Genomic DNA, 24048 nt, shown 5'->3' on the forward strand with positions numbered 1-24048 from the left:
AGCAACATTATAATAATGATGTCGTGGGAACAACACTAACACAGCGATATCAGATACATACATCGTCCAGCACCCCCACGCTCCGATTGATGGTCCCTTTTTCATTCGCTGGAAAATTATGTACTTCATTGGTAGGTGGTGAATTGCAGAGTAAAACTGATTGATATTCAACCCCCCCCCCCCTTCATTCAAGAGGCTTTACCCAGGTCTCCAAAAATCAAAACTTTACTCAGGTCAAATCCATCAAGTCCGTAATTTCCTCCTCCTTCTTCTTTTTAAAAAAATGTTCCCTCCTCATTGTACCCGTTCAATTACCCCAATCTTCCGAGGCATCCTGGTCACTGCTCCACCCCCCCTGCCGATCCAGGGAGGGCTGCAGACTACCATTTGCCTCTTCTGATACATGTGGAGTCGCCAGCTGCTTCTTTTCACCTGACAGTGAGGAGTTATTTTCAGCTGACAGTGAATTCCCCCCCTCCCCTCCCCTCCGGACAGGCGCCCGACCAACCAGAGGAGGCACTAATGCAGCGACCAGGACACACACCCACAGCCGGCTTCGCACCAGCAGACACGGCCAACTTTGTCTGTAGGGACGCCCAACCAAACCGGAGGTAACATGGGGATTCGAATAGATGATCCCCGTGTTAGTAGACAGGGGAACAGACCACCACGCCACCCAGACGCCTCGTAATTTGCTTCTTAAACCCCTAACTCTCCAAGTGTCTTCCTGATGAAACTGAATATGATAGACGATGCCTGTTCAGAATTGTGATGTTGATGGACCGTTGGAGAGGTAGCTACATTTTTTGATTGGCTTAGTATTTATTAGGCATGGACCACTTGGTGGACATTCAACCAGAATACCCGACATAACATACTATGTTAGGTCGTCTTTATTCTTCTGCTGGAGAGGAATCAAAAATATTTCAATCTCCAATCCCTAACATAAGAGACGATAAACAAAAAATGTTTAGAAATGACAGAGTTGGACTCAGCTGAGATTTATCAAACAAATATTTCTATAATATTAGAGACATTCAAACGGCAGTTGCCGGTAACGAACATTGACAAGCATTTTGTAAGGTACCTTTCATCACTCATCTAAGTGACAAGATGTCACTTAGATGTCCGGATGAACTGCTTCAACCTTCTTTGATTTTCTTACCTGGATTATTGAGCATGCATGAAGACATAAAGGTAGTATCACATTTTCCCATTTGCTCAAAGCATCTTTGGATTCATAAACACTGTAAGGGAAAATACAAAGTTACATTTAAAAGAATGTTGAGATTCAAAATCAAAAGCAAAGTGAAAGTTACACATTTCACAACCACTTTCTCATTGTGTGATGTTTCATTACCGTTGCAAGCTACATTCTCAGGATCTGCAGCAGCCATTTTACAAGTGGTAAAGACCTCAGTGAGACGTGTTCGCCATTTAGAAAAAATGCCCATGCAAGAGAGATTATTATCCTTTTAAAGCATTTCGAAAATTTGCCCATTTCACATCAGCATATTTTGAATCTAAAAACAACAATATTGTCCACAAAGTGCTGTGAAATAATTTCCATTCGCCCAGCTATTTAAATGTGGCGAGTCTGCATTCGCTGTAAAAATCCTTTTATTGCCTCACATCTGCTCAATGCCAACTTTAATGGGATGTAGGGTTAAGTGAACATTGGAATATCTCATAAACAGGCACAAAAATATGATAAATCAAAGGAGGGTATGCTAATCTATCAAAACAAACAATTACAATGCAAAAATACAGCTGGGTTATGAACTCAGTGATTTCTGATGTGTGTGTAGTGTGTGGATAGGTGAACTGTATGGGGAGGGTATAGTACACAGATTATGAAACAACCACAACCACAAATAATGCTGGCAAGAGTCTGGTGAAAGAACAAGTCAAGTCAAGTCAAGTCAATCTTATTAGTATAGCCCAATATCACAAATTACAAATTTCTCTCAAGGGGCTCTACAGCAACACAACAGATGTTCAACAGAACAGATGGAAACTGCCTTAGTGGCCGTCTTGAGTAAGCCTGCATGGGTCCAGGCTTCCCGGTAGTGGGCCGTAAGGAACTGACCACCCTTCTAATCCCTCTTCCTCCTACGGGCCTCCAAGGAAAGCAACATATCGACAAACAGAGAAACAAAACCGACTGAGCAGGTGGACTGTCGCAAAGGAAAAGCCTTTCTGCTTTCTGTGATTCCTTCCATGTGGTTGTCTTGGCCCTCCCTGTAAGGTTACTGCTCACTTCTAAAGGCCTCTAGAGTCAACCAATTTACAAAGGAAGGAAAATGTGATTTATTCTTAGATGAATATGGACGCCATATATCACCAAATGCAAATGGACCATCTACAACTTTATGGACCAGAAGTGTGTGTGTGTGTGTGTGTGTGTGTGTGTGTGTGTGTGTGTGTGTGTGTGTGTGTGTGTGTGTGTGTGTGTGTGTGTGTGTGTGTGTGTGTGTGTGTGTGTGTGTGTGTGTGTGTCTAGTGTTAACAGTATTGTGATTGATATGACATATACTGTGCAGTGCACGTTAAGACAGAAATATAGATATATCTATTACATGAACAGATATTCATATGGCTATTTGATAAAACCTGGTGTTAAAATTATTTCAAATTTGGCATTGTCATGAATGATAAGACCTCTTTTTGAATGTGTTATTGGCAAACCTGATATTTAGCAGGGATATCACTGATCTGACAATCAGACAGACTTTGAAGACAAGTTTTTCCTATCACTTTCCAAACACTTGACTGTAAAACACCTTTTGAATATAGCCCGCCTAACTCAAAAGTTAATGTTTAAACCTGACTATGGGCAATATATATATAAACTGTGGCTTTACCTACTACGCTCTATTTCAAATGGTACAGTGGTGTCGCTAATCTCGTAAAATTTCCCCCCTTGTTTCAATTTTTATTTTTTTCATCTCTGTTCTTCTTCACTCCCAAGACTCTGTATATCCAAAGCACAGCTGGAACATGGCTGGCTTTCTTCAGTGGCTGTGGAGGTATCGGAATTACCTGCTGATATTCCTCACACCTCTGCTGATTCTGCCATTGCCTCTGGTCATCCCCAGACCGGTAAGAACATGTATGCATCTGTGTGTGTGTGTGTGTGTGTGTGTGTGTGTGTGTGTGTGTGTGTGTGTGTGTGTGTGTGTGTGTGTGTGTGTGTGTGTGTGTGTGTGTGTTTGAGCATACATACCTCTTTGAGGTCTATTTGGGTAAATGCCTCAGATATCAAAGGAAGTCGAATGGTATTTTGCTGCAGTTTTCTGCAGTCAGCCTCAGTAATTATTTGATATTGTTGAGAACAAAAAGCAGGAATTAAGGATCTGCATCTGTTGCCTGTGATGACTCCATAAAACCTCTTAAATTACTTGTAATTCAGATTTTGGGAGATAGATTGGAGATATGTGGGGTCCTTGAAAGTGTTTTTTTTTGCTGATAAAGTTCTGCTGATACATCTTGATTATTTAGAGTTTGTAACCTTGACTCAAAACACAAATTAGTTGTGGCATAAAAAATAATATTTAAATTAAATGTTTTCTTTCATTTCAAACACAAGGCTATCTGATTGTTCATGAAATAAAATTGCTCATTGTCTAATGCAGAGTTAAAAACAGACTGACTCAATGAAAAAGAGGCTAAACAAGTCATGCATTTGTTCAGTTTCATAGTACTTCATTGACCATCTTAACAGCTACTGGTACTACCATGTGACTTCAGGGCATGCAGCTGATGTTAAAGGGACATTATAATCTAGACAGTAGATTTCCATTGTGTCCTGTCTATCCTGCACTCTGATTTCACAGGCACATTACCATACCAGTATGTTTCATCGGGCTTGACTAGGGGCTTAAAATGCAATTGTGCAACTTGGCTGATGTGTTTTTATTGGGAATTCTCATCAGCTAAATATCAGCATTAAACTGTTAATGTAGCTTAGAGTAGGCAACCAAGTTCTGGAAATGGTATTTTTCTTATCAAATGTTTGCTCTCTGCTAAAAAAATACATCAGCATTTGTAAACTATAAATCCAATAAATATACCATGGCACGAAGTCAAGCGTGAAGTTTTAGATTGCTCAGCCATAGAAATGTGATATGATTTGATGCTTTTATTCTAAATGATGTGAAATAATTTTACTACAGCACTGATAAGCAGTCTGTTTTGTTCTTTATGACTGACATTTACATGATCAAAGTCAAAGTATCTTTATTGACCCTTGCAGGGAAATTAGTTTGCAGCCAGTATAAAAACTCTGACACAAAGACAAAACATACAAACATCAAGGCGAAATTGACAACAGGGCATAGCTGCAGAACCAAAGTAGTTCAAATATCAAATATAAAATCTAAAATCAGATGCATACTATCTACTATTTAACAATTGGGTGGCAGAGGGGACAAAGGAAGCCCTGTATCCCTTAGCCCTAATACAGGGCATCCTCAACCGATGACCTGAAGGTAACAGCTCAAACTCTGGCCGAAGGGGGTGACTTTGGCACTCCAGAAGGGAAGTTCCCTTTCTGAGCACCCTCCTATTATAAAGGTCGGTAAGCTGGGCTTGGCTTCTCCCTGAAATCTTACTAGCCCATTTGATGAGTCTTTCGAGCCGTTTTTTTATTGGCCAGTCACGTTACCAAACCAAGCCACAATACAGTACGTTAAAACTGTTTCAATAAAACATCTATAAAAGAGTGTCATCACCTGGGAGGAGACATTAAATGTCCACATTTTCCTCAGGGAAACAGTCTTTGCTGGACCTTCTTTGATGTGGAGGCAACATGAGTTTCAAAGCACAATTTTTTTGTTGAGAACAACCCCCAGATATTTGTAGCTGTCCACAAGCTCAATGTCAGCACCTTTAATGCTGATTGGTACAGGACTAGGAGGAGTCTTTTTAGAACTGATTATCATATCTTTAGTTTTAGACACGTTTAAGCGGAGAAAGGACTCATTACACCAAGATACAAAATCATCGACCACAGGTCCACGTTGTTCCTCCTCCCCTTCAAGAAGACGTACAATCACCGAATCATCCACAAATTTGAATATGTGTCTGTTGGTATGGTTGCTGCGACAGTCATTAGTGTACAAGATGTAGAGTAACGGGGAGAAATAACAGCCCTGAGGGGAACCAGTTGAAGAGTACAGCTGATTGGAAAAAGAGCAATTAACCCTCACTCACTGGGACCTATCAGTCAAGAAGTCCAGTATCCAGTCAACTAGATTAAGATCCACTCTGAAAAGATGAATTAGCTTTTCTGCAAACAGATGTGGCTGGATTGTGTTAAAAGCTGAAGGGAAATCTATAAATATGATAATACCATAATGCCAAGAGTTGAAAGCAGGAGGAAGGAGGAAATGTGTTTCGCTTCTGGAAACGTCCAATAATTACTCTACAAGGACACAAATTCTCAGGTTATGAAGGATGATATAGAGTAACTCCACTGTTAGGACTGAATTAGGAGGGTCACTGAAGACCAGGGTAGAGATAAGTCAAGGTTGGGTTGATAAAGGAGGGGAGAGAATGTAGTGATTCCCACAATGCTTATAAAGGGCTAATAGGCTTGTATATGACGCAGTTTGCTTAGGCTCTCACTTTATTAGTCAACAGCTGGTTAAAGCAACAACATGTTAAAGAGCAGTGCAGACAACACCTCTATGTTTAACACCATCATACAAGCTCTTACGGACCACTGGCCAAACTGCAGGTGGATGACTTACTTCTTGACAGACAGACAATGCCATGCATCGTGGGGCAGGGATGCAATGGACACCCTGACCCTAAGACAAGTACTCTTCTGTGTTGGAATCCATTTTCTTTCTCCTCTGCTGTGTTGCTCCAACACCAATGACATCACATCCAAGAAAGCCTTTCTGTAACGCTGCTCAAGTTTGCAGATGACACAGCGCTGAATGGACTCACATGATGGTGACAGACACGGAGTTGAGCATCTGATGTCTTCCTGCAGCTTCCTGCAGCTTCCTGCAGTTCTGTAGACTCTGATATTGATTATGGATTTCAGGAAAAGACAGCATTATTACTCACCCAGCCCAGAGCAGAGTAAATTACTGGGAACCACAAATTCCCAGGACTCCTACTGGTAGGGCAACAGTAATCCTTTCATTAAAAAAGGCTCAGCAGCATACGTTTTGCCATGGCTGATGAAATTCAACCTTCTGCCAACAGTTGTGCACTAATTGTACAAGAGCATCACTGAGTCCAACGTCACATTATCCATAAGGATCTGGTTAGTGTCAGCCACCAAACAGCTTTGAATGGCTCATCTTCCAGGACCTCTACATTACAGTGTGTTGGTGTAGTGTTCTGGGCCTGTCACATCTCACTCTCAGCCATCATCGCTGGCTAGCAGAAATGCGAACAGGAGAGCCGAGCATGTAAGTCTCTCCCTGCCAGTACATAGCCTCTCCAACAGCGAGCCCTATGTAGTGCCTCCTCGTGGTGACACACGGTAACTGGGTACACCTTGGACCCTGGCTGAACTACAAGAGACTCGGAAGAGGTCTGGCACCTAGACGTACGGTACGCAGGCCCTGTGTGGATATTCCCTGATGCCCATGAACCAGCCCCCAGCTATGGGTTAAATATTGCCACTGCCTAGTGGATACCTCAGAAGAGGACTAGGCTACGGCAGTAAACCCCTACAGAAAATCAACATCTACAGTGCTGTTGTTTTGTTTTTCTTGCCCTTTTGTATCTGTTTAAGCCAGAGTACTGCTGGCATTGTGTGTGGCTGCCGCTTCCCCCTCTCGTATCTCGTAGCCCCCCTCTTCCCATCCACCCCTGTATGTCTGTTATGTTTATATGTTGTCTTGTTTCACCGCCGTTTATTGTAAAGCGACTTGGAGTGTTAGAACAGCGTTATATAACATTTATTTATTATTATTATTATTACACCAGGCCCAGAATGGATGAGGGAAAAGCCATCTTCAACACTTCAAATCATGGCTACTGCATATTTCAAGCAGTCTACTCTGTGAAGCAATTTCAAATGAACAGAAACAAAACGATTTGAGAACAAAACCGCTTCTTTTCTCAATTGTAGTCTTCATCAGTTGACATTGACACCACAAATTTTCCTCCCCCTGATGTATATTAGTAATCTATGTAAGAGCAATTTATTCAGCACCTGTGCCAGCTATATAGTAGTCATCTGACTGAGGCACATGTGTAATTTGTGATATTGGGCAATACAAATAAAATTGATTTGATTTAAATTGATTTGAAATTGATGTAATCTTCTCTTAAAATCCAATGGAGATGAATGGAGAGCATAAGAGATAGACAGTGAGAGAGAGACAGAGAGACAGAGAGAGACAGAGAGAGACAGAGAGAGAGACACACATACAGAGACGGGGAGAGCAGATAGAGATATACACTCACCGGCCACTTTATTAGGCACACCTGTCCAACTGCTCATTAATGCAAATTTCTAATCAGCCAATCACATGGCAGCAACTCAATGCATTTAGGCATGTAGACATGGTCAAGACGATCTGCTGCAGTTCAAACCGAACATCAGAATGGGGAAGAAAGGTGATTTAAGTGACCTTGAACGTGGCATGGTTGTTGGTGCCAGATGGGCTGGTCTGAGTATTTCAGAAACTGCTGATCTACTGGGATTTTCGTGCACAACCATCTCTAGGGTTTACAGAGAATGGTCCGAAAAAGAGAAAATTTCCGGTGAGCGGCAGTTCTGTGGGCGAAAATGCCTTGTTGATGCCAGAGGTCGGAGGAGAATAGCCAGACTGGTTCGAGCTGATAGAAAGGCAACAGTAACTCAAATAACCACTCATTACAACCGAGGTATGCAGAAGAGCATCTCTGAACGCACAACACGTCGAACCTTGAGGCATATGGGCTAGAGCAGCAGAAGACCACACCGGGTGCCACTCCTGTCAGCTAAGAACAGGAAACTGAGGCTACAATTCGCACAGGCTCACCAAAATTGGACAATAGAAGATTGGAAAAACGTTGCCTGGTCTGATGAGTCTCGATTTCTGCTGTGACATTCGGATGGTAGGGTCAGAATTTGGCGTCAACAACATGAAAGCATGGATCCATCCTGCCTTGTATCAACGGTTCAGGCTGGTGGTGGTGGTGTAATGGTGTGGGGGATATTTTCTTGGCACACTTTGGGCCCCTTAGTACCAATTGAGCATCGTGTCAACGCCACAGCCTACCTGAGTATTGTTGCTGACCATGTCCATCCCTTTATGACCACAGTGTTCCCATCTTCTGATGGCTACTTCCAGCAGGATAACGCGCCATGTCATAAAGCTCGAATCATCTCAGACTGGTTTCTTGAACATGACAATGAGTTCACTGTACTCAAATGGCCTCCACAGTCACCAGATCTCAATCCAGTAGAGCACCTTTGGGATGTGGTGGACCGGGAGACTCGCATCATGGATGTGCAGCCGACAAATCTGCAGCAACTGCGTGATGCTATCATGTCAATATGGACCAAACTCTCTGAGGAATTTTTCCAGTACCTTGTGGAATCTGTGCCACGAAGGATTAAGGCAGTTCTGAAGGCAAAAGGGGGTCCAACCCGGTACTAGCAAGGTGTACCTAATAAAGTGGCCAGTGAGTGTAGGTAGTTACAAGAACAGGGAATCCAAAACATAGAACAAATTATTGGACAGCAATTGTCCATCAGCTCCACTTGTCAAGTAGGGAGCCCTACTACTGACCCTCTGAACCATATAATCTTTGACTACTCTAAATTAAAAAAAAAATGGGGCATATCCAGGCAATGACTGCATTCCAGTTAATTGAAAGACCACAATCTCTGCCTTTCCGGATGAAAGTCTCCATAATTCAGTGAATTTGAATGGTGATGAGAACTATGTGCTTTGTGAGTGCTCTGTTCTTGATTTTATGTTTCCTCTCTGTACAGTATGCTTATGTGTGTGCGCGCGCGTATCCATGTACGCTAGCCTTACTTCGTATCAATCAATCCATACAGAATATATTTGCCGGGGTTTGTTTAGTTTCCCTGCCTCAGTGCAACTAAATTGTCATTGCATGCAATCAAGTGCATCAGAACATCCATAATGTCAGCCTATACAGAATCTTGCCTTGTGCACTGTCCTTGTCTGCACAACACAGGAAGCCAAATGCGGCTATGTGATCATCCTCATGACAATCTACTGGTGCACAGAGTGTTTACCTCTGCCTGTGACGGCACTTCTCCCTGTCATTTTATTCCCTATGATGGGCATCATGCAATCAAGCGAGGTACATATATTTCATCCATCCTTCCCAACAAAAGTAGCCTATATGAATCTGACTGTATAGTAAACCACTTATTCATGTATTTTAATGCTAACCATTAACCGTTGTTTAGACTGAGTTGTGTTAGATTCATTTGTAAAAAGTTAAGCAAAATCTAGTATATTTAATTTTCATTTTATTTTCATATCTCAGCAGACAGGGTCTTTTTTCTCTCCTGAGAGGTCAAATATTTGCATATCTTGCCAGATTGTAATTTATGTCAGAAGGAGACTGTTCATGACAAGACACAAATTTCTGCATTCTCTCTGTATTGTTTTCATTAATCAGGTTTGTATCCAGTACCTGAAAGACTCCAACATGTTGTTCATCGGTGGTTTGCTGGTGGCTATTGCTGTGGAGCACTGGAGTTTACACAAGAGAATTGCACTCCGAGTTTTACTTCTTGTAGGGGTGAAGCCAGCTCTGTAAGATACTGTATTATCAAAAAAAAAAAAAAAACTTTGTTCTCCCCGGATCTAACCTGTCACTTTAACTTCCTCTATCTTTTTTCCAGATGTCCTATTGTAACTTTAACCCTCGTTTTCCCTCCTCTCCAGCCTAATGATGGGTTTCATGGTCACCACGGCTTTCCTGTCTATGTGGATCAGTAACTCAGCCTCTACAGCCATGATGCTACCCATTGCCAATGCTGTGCTCCAACAGCTGTCTGACACAGAGGCCAAAGCTGAGGAGAGGGAGTTGGGCCAGTGTGACACAAAAGCTGGTCAGGAAAATCTGGCCTTCGAGATGGGTGTCAATCAGGAGGTTGATGAAAAACCAACTAAACCTCAAGACAGCGGCATTGATATGGGTGTGTCTGTCCTGTTAGAAAATTAAATGTCGGGGTCTGGGCAGCGTAGCAGTCTATTCCGTTGCCTACCAACATGTGGCTTGCCGGTTCGAATCTCTGTGTTACCTCCGGCTTGGTCGGGCGTCCGTCTGTACAGACACAATTGCCCGTGTCTGCGGGTGGGAAGCCGGATGTGGGTATGTGTCCTGGTCGCTCCACTAGCACCTCCTCTGGTTGGTCGGGGCATCTGTTCAGGGGGGGCGGAGACAGGGGGGAATAGCGTGACCCTCCCACGCACTATGTCTCCCTGGTGAAACTCCTCACTGTCAGGTGAAAAGAAGCGGCTGGTGACTCCAAATGTATCGGAGGAGGCATGTGGTAGTCTGCAGCCCTCCCCGGCTCAGCAGAGGGGGTGGAGTAGTGGGGTAAATGGCCGGGTACAATTGGGGAAGAAAAGGGGGGAAATCCTAAAAAAAAAAAAAAAAAATTATTAATAAAAAACTGTCTTGTATTTTTCTCCGAAAATCTTTAGTAGAATTTGTTTTGGCTGAGATCACTTTTTAGTGACCATCTGGCCACTTTTTAGTTCTTGCTTACTGTGCAGAGTTTTTCTTATTTTATTTTTTTGCAATGGTTTCTTTCATTTACAAATTTAGATGATCGCAGGAAGGATACAAAGGAAGTGATGGAAATCCAATTCAAAGACAATGGTCCCAGTCTGGGTCGGTTTCATGACTCTCTTTCAGGTGATACCGTCATGCTATTGTGTCCAGCATATAATGAGGAATAACCAAATCAGCAGTGTGACAGCAACGTGAACGTAATGCCTGGTGCAATACATGTTTTGCACCATTTGAATACACTGTATTTTCAGACAGTCAGTCGGTGCCTGTATTCAGCACAGATAAGTGTTTACATAGGGTTGTTTTCTATACTGCTGCTGGAAAGGTCACAGATACTGAAGGATAAAACTGTGGCCCCCTTGAGAAAGAGACACCCGGTCAATCATTCATCTCATCGAGACAAGGATAATGGGGAGGAACTCAGATAAGTTGAGGCTATTTATCTTGTTTACTCTTTGAATAAGTTTATGCAGTGCAAGCACCTCATTTGTTACATGATTTTATGGAGAAATCCTGACCTCTGAAGTTAACATAGTATAAATGGTGCACAATATATTTGGATTCCTACTAATTGCTGAGTCGCGTGTACTCAATGAGAAAATGCAGAGGCATATTTGATACAAGCTTCATTTATAAGGTTTTTAAACTAAAATTTCCCCTGTCCCCATCCCCATTTTGAAGGCAAAAAAACAAGCCCTTTTAAAATACCGAAAAGCCTACTTGAAAATGTAAAACGTGTGCAAACAGCTGTGTGGATGATCAAGTTCAAGTTCATATCACAGTATTCAGCTGAACAAAATGAGTGTCTGTTCATTGGTACAATGATGCATTTAAATCTCGATTTCGCTGATCGTTGTTTTTGTCCCTGTAGAAGCTTGTGAAGAGAGCGCAGAGGCAGAGCAAAGGAGAATAAATAGGGAACAGAAGTATTTGAACCTGTCGAAGGGCATGTGTCTGAGTGTGTGTTATTCTGCCAGCATCGGAGGAACGGCCACTCTAACAGGAACCACCCCAAATGTCATCCTGAAAGGCCAAATTGACGAGTATGATCTGTGCCCATGCACACACATTAACAGACATATGAACACACATATACACACAAACTCACACTACTTAGAGCCTGCTCTCGAATGTCCTGTCACCTTTTTCAAGTATGACCAGGGCAGGACTTCATTCATTGTTATGATTATGTATTTATGATTGGTGTTGCAGTTAATCCTTGCCTCCATTTCAAATTCATGCGGAGTCAGCTTAATACAGTACCACTGTATTGCGCATTACCTATTTTTTACCATTCTAGTCTTGGTTAGCTTACTTGTTTTTTGTTTTGGCCACCCCCCCCCTATTTCTTCCCAACTGTACTTGGCCAATTACCCATAAGCTTACTTTTTAACAACAAAAATAATAAATTTACTTGTTTAGTTTGTCTTTGGACAAAAATTTTGGCACTGCTGAGTGCCGCTGCAAAATTGTTATTTGAGAACAGCAGACTTAAAATATAACATGATGCTAAACATATTGAAAATCCTTCTATAATTAATTTCATTCATTATGCTATTACTTTACTTTTTACTTACAGGCTCTTTCCAGGCAACGGAGACATAATTAACTTTGCTAGCTGGTTTGGCTTCGCATTTCCCAATATGATGCTAATGCTAGCCCTGTGTTGGTTGTGGCTACAGTTCATTTACTTGGGCTTCAAGTAAGTTTTATAGACTCCAGTCATGTTATCTTATCTCATGTCCATAAGTTTGTCCATAACCTGTTCATAAGTTTGATATTGTTTACAACCTGACTCATACATCTTGATTTCCTTTTATTATTCAAGCTTGAAAAAGTCATTTGGATGTGGCAAAAACAATAGTGGGGACAAGGAAGCATACCAGGTGATGAGAAACGAGTTCAAAAAGCTGGGCAGCATAAGCTTTGCTGAGAGCTGTGTGCTGGCGGTCTTCACCTTGCTGGTTATTCTGTGGTTTACCAGGGAGCCAGGGTTTATGCCTGGCTGGGCCACTGTACTTTTTAACAAGAATAAACCGTGAGTATAGTATTTTTTAAATATTCTTTACATAATTTACCATCACTCATGTTTAATTAGTTTTATTGAATGGGTGAAGTTTAGGACCAGAAAACATGAAGGAGACAACGGGCACTGTAATTAGGAACAACCAGTGTGAACCAAGGTGAATATTTATTGCAAGGCTGTTGAGCCAGGGAGAAGAAGAGAAAAGTGGATGTCTGGATATGTAGGGAGCCAGGCTGGTGGCTGTCCATGCAAAACAAAAGGGGAAAAGCTGTAGCAGAGCTGGGCCCGAGTACAGGGCTGAGAAGCAGGGTAGATGAGATGAAAACTGGAGACAAGGGAGCCGAGAAGACAAGACAAAAGGCTGGAGACCGGCCGGAGCAGAGCAGGCAGGACTGGAGGGAAAGGAGAACAGAGTCAGGTGCAGGTAACAAGTAAATATAGCAATGAGAAGGGCTCACAGTGTAGACTGACTTAGCAGGCAATAGATCTGGCAATGTGGATGGGCTGAGTACTTGCAGGCGCTGTATTGATTGCAGGAGTGGATACAGCTGGTAGGGCTCTGCTCTGACACAAAAGCGGGAAGTGGAAGGCGAGGCAGCAGAGGCAGATGTGACAAAAACAGACCTAAGTGGTATGCAAAACTGACAGTGGAGATGAGATATAGACATGGAGAGCAATGCTGGGTTACAATGCTACATGCAAACAAATATTCCTTTTGATATTTTCCATTATTGGCATATTTATAGAAAGAAAGATAATCATTATTCCACAAATATCCAAATCATGAATACTGTTGTAGTTGCTTATTTCGATAGTTAATTTTGTGTAAAAACTTCCTGGGAAAAATGTCCTTGTGCATAGTGTTTAATGTCTTCAGTATAGCAGCAGAAGAAGAAATATGGCAGAGCAAGCTTGTGAAAGTCCTTTACTCAGAGAGACCATGGTTAAAACCTAGGTGCAGCCATATTTGCTTGGCAGTGGGGACGGTGCTGATGTAATAGTACTTGTGACTCTGCTTCATTTCATGTAGCTCTTTGAAATTTAGGTTGCACTAGACCCACTGCAGTTATTGCCCACAGCCACAGTTTTCAGTAAATTAAGCAAGAACAAGGATTTTCAGGACTGAAAAAAATTGAGTTAAAGGGATAGTTCACCCAAAAGTAAAATCTGTCATTATCCACTCACTCTCATGCCTGTAGAAACCCAGCTGGTGTTCTGTTTCGATACCACACTGAAGGAGTTATAAAAATAAATGCCAGAGCAGCTTTAATCCAAACAATTACAGTGAATGGTGGCCAGTTCATTAGAGATCCAGAAATGGCAAAAAAAAAGACCATAGAAGTTCTCCAAATGGCACAACCCATGTCTTCTGAAGCCATGTAATAACTCTGCGAGGGGAAAAGTCCAAAACTTAAACCATTATTTATTGTAATTTTTCCTTCCTCCCTTGCTTTCAACATTTTCTAATTGTACCTGAATGTACGCATGCATGTTCAAGTTTCACCTGAGATACCCCACAATGATACCATCACATCAAGTTTATTTATATAGCACATTTCATACGACAGGTGTAGACTCAATGTGTCTCAAGATAAACAGCAAAAAAAAAGAAAGAAAAAAAGGCAAAAATACATGACAAAAACACATAAGATAAGGTGTTACATATTTAAAAACATATCAGACAAGATAAAAACACAAGATAAAAACATATAAGATAAGAAGGCATTACAATGAAAAGGTATTATTTGAAGGTATTACAAACCCCAATTCCAATGAAGTTGAGACGGTGTGTAAAACGTAAATAAAAACAGAATACAATGATTTGCAAATCCTTTTCGACCTATATTCAATTGAATACACTACAAAGACAAGATATTTAATGTTCAAACTGATAACTTTATTGGTTTTTTTTGCAAATATTCACTCATTTTGAATTTGATGCCTGCAACAAGTTCCAAAAAAGCTGGGACAGGGGCATGTTTACCACTGTGTTACATCACCTTTCCTTTTAACAACACTCAATAAGCATTTGGGAACTGAGGACACTAATTGTTGAAGCTTTGCTTGATGTACGACTTCAGCTGCTCAACAGTCTGGGGTCTCCGTTGTCATATTTTGCGCTTCATAATGCGCCACACATTGTCAATGGGGGACAGGTCTGGACTGCAGGCAGGCCAGTCTAGTACCTGCACTCTTTTACTACGAAGCCACGCTGTTGTAACACGTGCAGAATGTGGCTTGGCATTGTCTTGCTGAAATAAGCAGGGACGTCCCTGAAAAAGACGTAGCTTGGATGGCAGCATATGTTGCTCCAGAACCTGTATGTACCTTTCAGCATTAATGGTGCCTTCACAGATGTGCAGGTTACCCATGATGCCATGGGCACTAACACACCCCCATACCATCACAGATGCTGGCTTTTGAACTTTGCACTGATAACAATCCAGATGGTCCTTTCCCTCTTTAGCCCGGAGGTCACGACGTCCATGATTTCCAAAAACAATTTGAAATGTGGACTTGTCAGACCACAGCACACTTTTCCACTTTGCGTCAGTCCATCTCAGATGAGCTTTGGCCCAGAGAAGCCGGCGGCGTTTCTGGGTGTTGTTGATATATGGCTTTCGCTTTGCATGGTAGAGTTTTAACTTGCACTTGTAGATGTAGCGACGAACTGTGTTAACTGACAATGGTTTTCCCAAGTGTTCCTGAGCCCACGTGGTGGTATCCTTTACAGATGATGTCGGTTTTTAATGCAGTGCCACCTGAGGGATCGAAGGTCACGGGCATTCAATGTTGGTTTTCGGCCTTGCTGCTTATGTGCAGAGATTTCTCTGGATTCTCTGAATCTTTTGATGATATTATGGACTGTAGATGATGAAATCCCTAAGTTCCTTGCAATTGTATGTTGAGAAACGTTGTTCTTAAACTGTTGGACTATTTGCTCACGCAGTTGTTCACAAAGAGGTGAACCTCGCCCCATCCTTGCTTGTGAATGACTGAGCCTTTTGGGGATGCTCCTTCTATACCCAATCATGACACTCCCCTGTTTCCAATTAACCTGTTCACCTGTGGAATGTTCCAAACAGGTGTTTTTTGAGCATTCCTCAACTTTCCCAGTCTTTTGTTGCCCCTGTCCCAGCTTCTTTGGAACGTGTTGCAGGCATCAAATTCAAAATGAGTGAATATTTGCAAAAAACAATCAAGTTTATCAGTTTGAACATTAAATATCTTGTCATTGTAGTGTATTCGATTTAATATAGGTCGAAAAGGATTTGCAAATCATTGTATTCTGTTTTTATTCACGTTTTACACAATGTCCCAACTTCATTGGAATTGGGGTTTGTATTATTATTATTATTATTATTTATCAATACTGATTCTAAAAGTTTTACTCAGTAACCATCAACTACATCATGCAAAATCATATGACCTCATCACATAAATGAATATGGATTGTAAATAGAATTAATAAAGGGTCAGAATCCTTTTTCATGAAAGTTTAATTTGTCTTAAATATTGGTAGCCTTTGTAACCTCAAATGCTGGATTAATGTCAGTTCACTGAGTTGCTTACACCCCTGTGACTAAAGTGTGTAATCTCCAAACTATCTATGAGTCGACTCAGGAACATTTTATTCTCATTAGCATGCTAGACTTTTTTAAAAAATACTAGTTTGATGAGATGAAGTCAATGTTAAAAACAGGAATATTTAATCTCCTATCTATCTATTAATAGGTATGTCACTGACGGCACTGTAGCTGTGGCGATGTCTGCACTGTTCTTCTGCATCCCATCTAAACTGCCCTGGTCCAGAGGGACATCCGAGGATGGTAAGCTAACTATTATGCTTTTGATATTTGTGAGTCCACCATTCAGATGGGTGAATAGGCAGTGTTGCCTGGGAAAAACCGCATATGTACAGTACTAGAGCCATGTGTAGAAGGCATGTTTACCCTGCAGAAATGATGACGCAAAAAAAAAAAAAACAATAAGGAAACTATATAGATTACAATGACAGAGGTGTAAAGGCAAGGACTCAGACCCCTTTGTACTCTCTTCTCTAATGACAGAAGAATATCAGTACAACTTTATTGTGTAGTCATATCTGTCTTTTCTGTCACTGAGCGAGAACAAATGCAGACAAGAATAATTACTGTCATGTGACACACAACCCAGGAGATTGCAGAAAAACCCTCCTACATCCTTTCAGAGGCTTAAAATCTGAGGTGTAGAGAAATGATTGTCAGCTTTGCAGCTCCAAGATCAAGCCTGCACAACAAAACAATCTTTTTTGTCATTTGGACAAATGACTCTGGGAAACAATACAAAAAAAAATGCTTTTTTCTTTCTTGGTAACTTAAGTTGAGCATGGCCCATTCCTGCTGATAATCAACAAGGTCACTGCTATCCCCTCCAGCAGTGGCAAAGGAATATGTTTTGTACACAGAGGGATGACAGAATGATTAAACACACTCTGCTAAAAAAGGTTGGCCCAGACTTTGAGGTGCCATGTTGAGTTCATGCCCAGTTTTTCTTTTCGAACAGGGAACATTTTAAAATAAGTCAAGTCAATTTTATTTGTATAGCCCAATATCACAAATTACAAATTTGCCTCAAGGGGCTTTACAGTAACGAAACATCCTGTCCTTAGACCTGGATAAGGAACAACACCCTAAAAAAAAAACCCTTTAACAGGTAGAAAAAATAAGAAGAAACCTCAGGGAGAGCAACAGAGGAGGGATCTCTCTCCCAAGATGGACAACGTACAATGGATGTTGTGTTTACACAATTTACACAATACAACACTGAAAGAGGAGAAAGGAATTATAATGGAATTATAAAATTTATGAAGAATATGATGAGGAGGATGCCAAGCAGTGTCCAGACGCCACCGGAACAGCCCAGGACCCAAGCCACACAATCAGCATCAAATTAGTCACACATCTTAGTGAGAGAAGTATGTAACACGTAAACAGGATAACAAAATTATATGGATTTGTAAGATATATAAAAAGAAAATGTGATGAGGAGGATGCCAAGTAGTGTCCAGGGGGCAACCACCATCACCATGGAGACCTGGGAGGAGGACAGACTGCATGTGCACAGAAAGGACTCTTACATGACACCATTCACACACAGAAGAAGAGAAAGGACAAGACATCATTTAGAGAAAGAGAAAAGACATGAGAGAAGATAACAGTTTGCAATAGTCAATCAATATGCTATAATCTCGTCGGCAGAGACAGAAACCGACACGCCATGCAGTACAGGTTGTGAAGCACTCAACTTACAGGCAACTAATTGTAGGCAAAGGCAAAAAGATTAAATTTAAGTTTGGATTTAACGGACGTAACAGACTCTGATTGTCTGATGGCAGCAGGCAGGTTATTCCACAAGAATGGGGCCTGATAGGAAAAGGCCCTGCCACCAGCTGAAGGGAGGCAAGAATTGGTATAAAGGGCATCCAGGTAGTGTAGTGGTCTATTTTGTTGCCTACCAACACGGGGATCGCTAGTTTGAATCCCCATGTTACCTCTGGCTTGGTTGGGCGTCCCTACAGACACGATTGGCCGTGTTTGAGGGTGGGAAGCCAGATGTAGGTAAGTATCAGGACTCACCTCTTCAGACTTGCTTTCATCTGTGATTTATGATGCTTGTTTTCCTTCAACTTTTGTATCTGTCTAAGTTGGAGAGTACTGCTGGTGTCGTGTGTGGTTGCCGCTTCTCCCTCTCGTAGCCCCCCCCTTCCCATCCACCCCTGTATGTCTGTTATGTTTATCTTTTGTCTTGTATCACCACGTTTATTGTAAAGCGACTTTGAGTGTTAGAAAAGCGCTATATAAGTTTAATTTATTATTATTATTGTTATTATTATGTTTCCTGGTTGCTGCATTAGCACCTCCTCTGTTCGGTCGGGGCACCTGTTCAGGGGGGAGGGGGAACTGGGGTGAATAGCGTGATCCTCCCACGCGCTACGTCCCCCTGGTGAAACTCCTCACTGTCAGGTGAAAAGAAGCGGCTGGCAACTACACCTGTATCGAAGGACGCATGTGGTAGTCTGCAGCCCTCCCCGGATCGGCAGAGGGGGTGGAGCAGTGACCGGGACGGCTCAGAAGAGTGGGGTAATTGGCCGGATACAATTGGGGAGAAAAAGGAGGGAAAATAATAATGATTAAAAAAAGAATTGGTGTAATATGGTAAAATTTTCTAGTTGTAGTTAGGATTCTAGCTGCTGCATTCTGAACCATCTGAAGACTTTTAGTGCTAGCATGTGTCAGACCTGAAAACAGAACATCACAATAATCAAGTCTGGATGAAAAAAAAATGCATGTATTAGAGTCTCTGCATCAGCCATGGACAGGAAAGACTGAATTCCAGCTATGTTATGCAGGTGAAAAAAGGCCATCTTGGTGATTTCTTTACTGTGCTTATCAAAGGAAAGGCTGGGATCAAACGTAACACCAAGACTTTTGGCTGCCACACTTTGTGAAATCAGTGTTGTGGAAAATACAAGGTCAAGATGTGAACAGATCTCTTGGCATGAACCAAACATTTTTAAAACTTGAGAAAGTTAAATATTAAAGTGTGAATCCTTTTCATCACAAGAATGTTCAAGCATGACTTCTAACAGATTTCCTTTCATCTTTACACGTTAACTTTATTGTCATTATATCTTATCTGTCGACCATAAAAGGCAGGGTTTCTCCATGGTTGAGGATAAGATACCATAATTTATGATAACCTAAACCCACAGCATAATTAAACGGCTTTGTGTTTGTCCCTTGGTTTGATAGGTGAGTCCCCCACAGCTCCTTCAACTCTGCTAAATTGGGAGTTAGTCCACCAAAAGATGCCGTGGGGTGTCATCCTGCTCCTGGGTGGAGGTTTTGCATTGGCTCGAGGAAGTGAGGTATTAGAGTTGATCGCTATATACTATACAGTTTTCAGAAAATGAGGACATAATGCACTTTGCAAGAGACCAAACAAAATGGTAAATGGGAAGCGTTAAGGAAAATGTAATTACAATAATGATGGAGAAAAGGGTAAACATATTTTTAAAAAGTCCTTGCAGTTTGAATAATTTTTGTTATGCACCTTGGAAAGTGCCTGCTTATGCTACTGTTTTATATGTATTGCACCTGCACATGGCATTAATGCTGACTTTTTATTTTATTTTTTGGTCTGGATGAAGGTTTCAGGACTTTCTCTGTGGTTGGGAGAAAGTTTAACACCCTTGCAGAGCATCCCTCCTTTTGCCATTGCCATTCTACTGTGTCTGCTGGTGGCGATGTTCACTGAATGTTCAAGCAACACTGCCACTACAACACTCTTCCTGCCAATACTGGCCTCCATGGTAAGTTCCTCAGAACAAGATGTGTACAGACACATACAGACTCTTGCTCAGTCTCCCCCCCCTCTCTCTCTCACACACACACACACACACATACAGGAGCAAGGACATTTAAACCTGTTAAATTATGCCATAAATGCATGTTTTATTGAAATTTGTGACATAAAATTTGTGAGTTTAGACTCAAATCCAAAGATAAACACAGATAGGTAGGACCTGGTGGGCTATGCAGTCTCTGTCTCCTTATGGATTTTGATTGGATTAGAATATTTTCCTAAATTTCAATTAATGACCCAAAAATCTACATTGTTCTGTATGTTTAGCCATGTTAGCTGTCAGCATTTGAATATTGCCTAACTCCACTTTCAACAGACATTAAAATCATAACGCTCATTGCTTTGCAATGGTGGCAAACAGTATTTATTTTGCAACATTAACTATTTGACTTTACTGTCCCAGAGGAATGCTGAAAGGTTGTGTGTATCGAGACCATTTTTTTGTTTGTTTGATCCTTTAAACTTCCATTTATGACTTGCATCTCTTAAAAAGCCAACAGTAAGAAAACTACTTTGAAATCTGCTGGAGCTTTTTAAGCTTTATTAACACCAGTGTAAACTAATTCACTCCTAGGCCACTGCCATCAAATTACATCCGCTGTATGTCATGTTGCCTTGTACCATCTGTGCCTCCCTGGCCTTCATGCTACCCGTGGCCACCCCACCCAATGCCATTGCCTTCTCCTATGGCACACTTAAAGTCATAGACATGGTAAGACCTTTTAGTTCCCCATTATGTATGTGTACAGAAAAAGTAGGAACACTTTAGTAGGTGCACTTAGACGCATAAAGGGATTTTGGGAAAAAGTTCATGTCTGAGGTAAGGTCTTATTTGATATAAGCCACTTATATGCCTCCCAAATCCCAATTATTAATATCTCTGTTTACATAAACATAAGATTTTGAAATATCATGGAAACTGAGTTAATGAGGTATCATTTCAACATTACATGTCATATATTATAATATATTAGTATATATTAATAACATGTCGGCCCTGTGTGATGGCCTGTCACCTGCCGCCCAATGACTGCTGGGATAGGTTCCAGCATCCCCGCGACCCTGAGAGCAGGATAAGCGGTTTGGATAATGGAAATATATTATTTTATTATATATTATATATATTAATTATATATAATATCTATTATATATTGCATATAAATAGGGCTATTTCATATCAACTTATAATTACTATATATATATATATATATATATATATATATATATATATATATATATATATATATATGACTTTGTTAAAAGAAACACTCAACGGCAGGGAAAGTGCTCAACAAATGAGCAAAATAATCCAGTGAGTACTGTCTCAAAGAATTTGCTTGACTCACTGGATTTATATATATATATATATATATATATATATATATAAAATTTGATATGAATGAAATAGCCCTGTGATGGCCTGGTGGCTTGTCCAGGGTGTCTCCCTGCCTGCCGCCCAATGACTGCTGGGATAGGCTCCAGCATCCCCGCGACCCTGAGAGCAGGATAAGCAGTTTGGATAATGGATGGATGGATAGATTAGATGTCATATAGGAAATGTTAAACAATGTATGCCATTCTCTGCCTTAGACACAATTTCTTGAATATAATGTTTTGCCACAAAACTAAATGCATGTTTTGTTTTTTGTTTTTTTTTAACAAATTTCAGGCCAAGGCTGGATTCATGCTCAACATTGTTGGGGTCCTAACAATAAACCTTGCCCTCAACACTTGGGGTGTAAGCATGTTCCAGCTTAACACTTTTCCTGTTTGGGCCAATGTCACCGCCACTCCATAAGCATGATGAGGACGAAAGAAGCAAGACGGAACTGTTTGCACACTTATTTATTCTGTTTTTTTTTTAATTGAAAATTCCTGTGTACATTCCAGACAACACAATTGCTTATCAACCGGAGACTTTCCTCTGATATGCAGGCTCCTGAGCATCCTAGCTTTCAAAGTAAGCACACTGCCAGACAATCTGTCATACTCTCTGTCAGGATACTCCAGCATATGCTTAGTTGATACCTAAACTGATTTGAATTTGAAATGACACTGTTTGCCAAGCTGGTCACAACTTAAACCTATTAAGATCAGAAAATCTGGTTAGTCTCAGTGAAGAGACAGGAGAGGATAAATACTGTGTGTGCAAATACAAGGAAGCTAGAAGGGTTCATCTATGATATTAAAACCGTTTACGCAAGGTGATGACATCTTGATTGGAGTGAAAAACATTATTTGGTAAAACTTTGCTACATTCACTTCTCACTGCATTAGCTCAAAGAATATATCTTTTTAAATTAATTTTAAGTGTTACAACATCCTAATGAAGAGTAAACTTTAATTTTGCATTCTTTTTTATTTGTTTAAAACTTTATATGATTATATCATATCGTTATGATTATATATATGATTATATTGATATGATTATATCATATCAATCTCAATATTATCTATCCTTTTTGATATGTCATAAAACAAAATGTATTAATTTGAACAAAGTTTATAAAATTGAATATACAGCCTATTGTATACCATCCTGTATTATGAAAACAGTGAATGTACTTGATGTAATCCAGGTGACCATTTTTTTTCTTCTTGATTATCCTGCTTCCTCCAAAAAAGAAACTAAATCACAGGTTATAAAATTTGCTCCAACTTTTATGAAAATAAAATTGTGTCAGTTTTTGGTTCATTGATGTCTTCTCACTGCTCACCTCTTGTGGAGACTGCTAAACATGACGACGGACTCAAATACCACTGCTATCCATAAGATTACAACCACTGGGTCTCCAGCTGGTTTAGACGGAGCCAAGGTTGACAGAAGGCAAATCCTTTCAAAACCGTAGATGGATGAAAAATACAAAATGATCTAATTAAAAGGAAATAAACTATACTAAAACAATGAAAATCAGTCCATAGATATCCTTGACAGGGACCCATGTACCCTGGTAATGTGTGAGAATAGGAGGGATTTTAAAATCAAGAAATTATAGTTTTTCATTAAGCAATTGCTGTGGGGTCAGAGGAGTAAACAGTGATGAAATCAAACAATTTTCCTTTGACCATTTGCCTGGCAGGTACTGTGACATGCTGTCATCCTAAGGACAAGGGAATGCTCACTGTTGTTGTATTATACATTAGTTTTAACACACTTGTGGATATAGCTCAGACATCTTATACATGCCCCTAATCGGAGGTAAGCCTAAATTTGTATGACTCTTAGTGTTTTGCATTACCATTTATTGTGTTTCTTGTTTGCAGTGATTGATTAGAATTTCACACATACTTCGTTAGTTGCAGTTGTGAATGCATTTTCAGCTCAAAAGGCTTAGGACAACTTGTTAATTACTTGGCTCACTAGTTGAGGTACCAGTACCCTGTAAATTGATTCTCCTTGTTCCTTTAAAAGGAGTTTTTTTTCTCCAAATATGACTTTGCTGAGCTTCTTCTGACCTAGACTTTTAATGAAGGGACTGAAACTAGTAGCTTAATGTCGATACGGCACAGTATATACTGTCTTGTTGTGAGACAGCTGCAGTTTATATCGTGGAATATCACTGAGAAAGGCAGAGCCATAAAAGGAATTTATTCAGTGATAAATCTTGGTGCCTTAGGGACAGTGAACACATTCCTCTTAAGTTTTCAAAATATACTCATAAATCATTATTTCTGAGGACACAGAATCTGAAATTGAATTTTCTTTCATTTCAGATCATATAATGCACAGCATGCCTTGTTCTCATTGATCAATGTTCCTTCAAAAAACAAAATTTAACAAAAACATAACTACAACAGATTATACAATGATAAATTATATTATGTGGAAGTCTTTCTGTACTGCCCTCGCAGCACGTACTCTTGTGCAACGC

General features: G+C 40.6%; 1 protein-coding gene across 1 annotated transcript; it reads left to right on the top strand.

Moving 5' to 3' along the window:
* The first annotated feature begins 769 nt into the window (after positions 1–769).
* LOC130115526 (solute carrier family 13 member 2-like) lies at positions 770–22910 on the top strand. Its single transcript, XM_056283223.1, has 13 exons — positions 770–793; positions 2972–3102; positions 9166–9294; positions 9619–9755; positions 9888–10141; positions 11615–11786; positions 12323–12445; positions 12572–12781; positions 16505–16599; positions 19564–19679; positions 19962–20123; positions 20751–20888; positions 21846–22910. Exons 1-13 carry the CDS (start codon positions 772–774, stop codon positions 21972–21974), a joined length of 1818 nt encoding a protein of 605 aa, XP_056139198.1. The 5' UTR covers positions 770–771; the 3' UTR covers positions 21975–22910.
* Positions 22911–24048: the final 1138 nt, after the last annotated feature.

The sequence above is a fragment of the Lampris incognitus genome, chromosome 7 (assembly GCF_029633865.1).
Source record: "Lampris incognitus isolate fLamInc1 chromosome 7, fLamInc1.hap2, whole genome shotgun sequence".
Classification (NCBI taxonomy): Eukaryota; Metazoa; Chordata; class Actinopteri; order Lampriformes; family Lampridae; genus Lampris; species Lampris incognitus.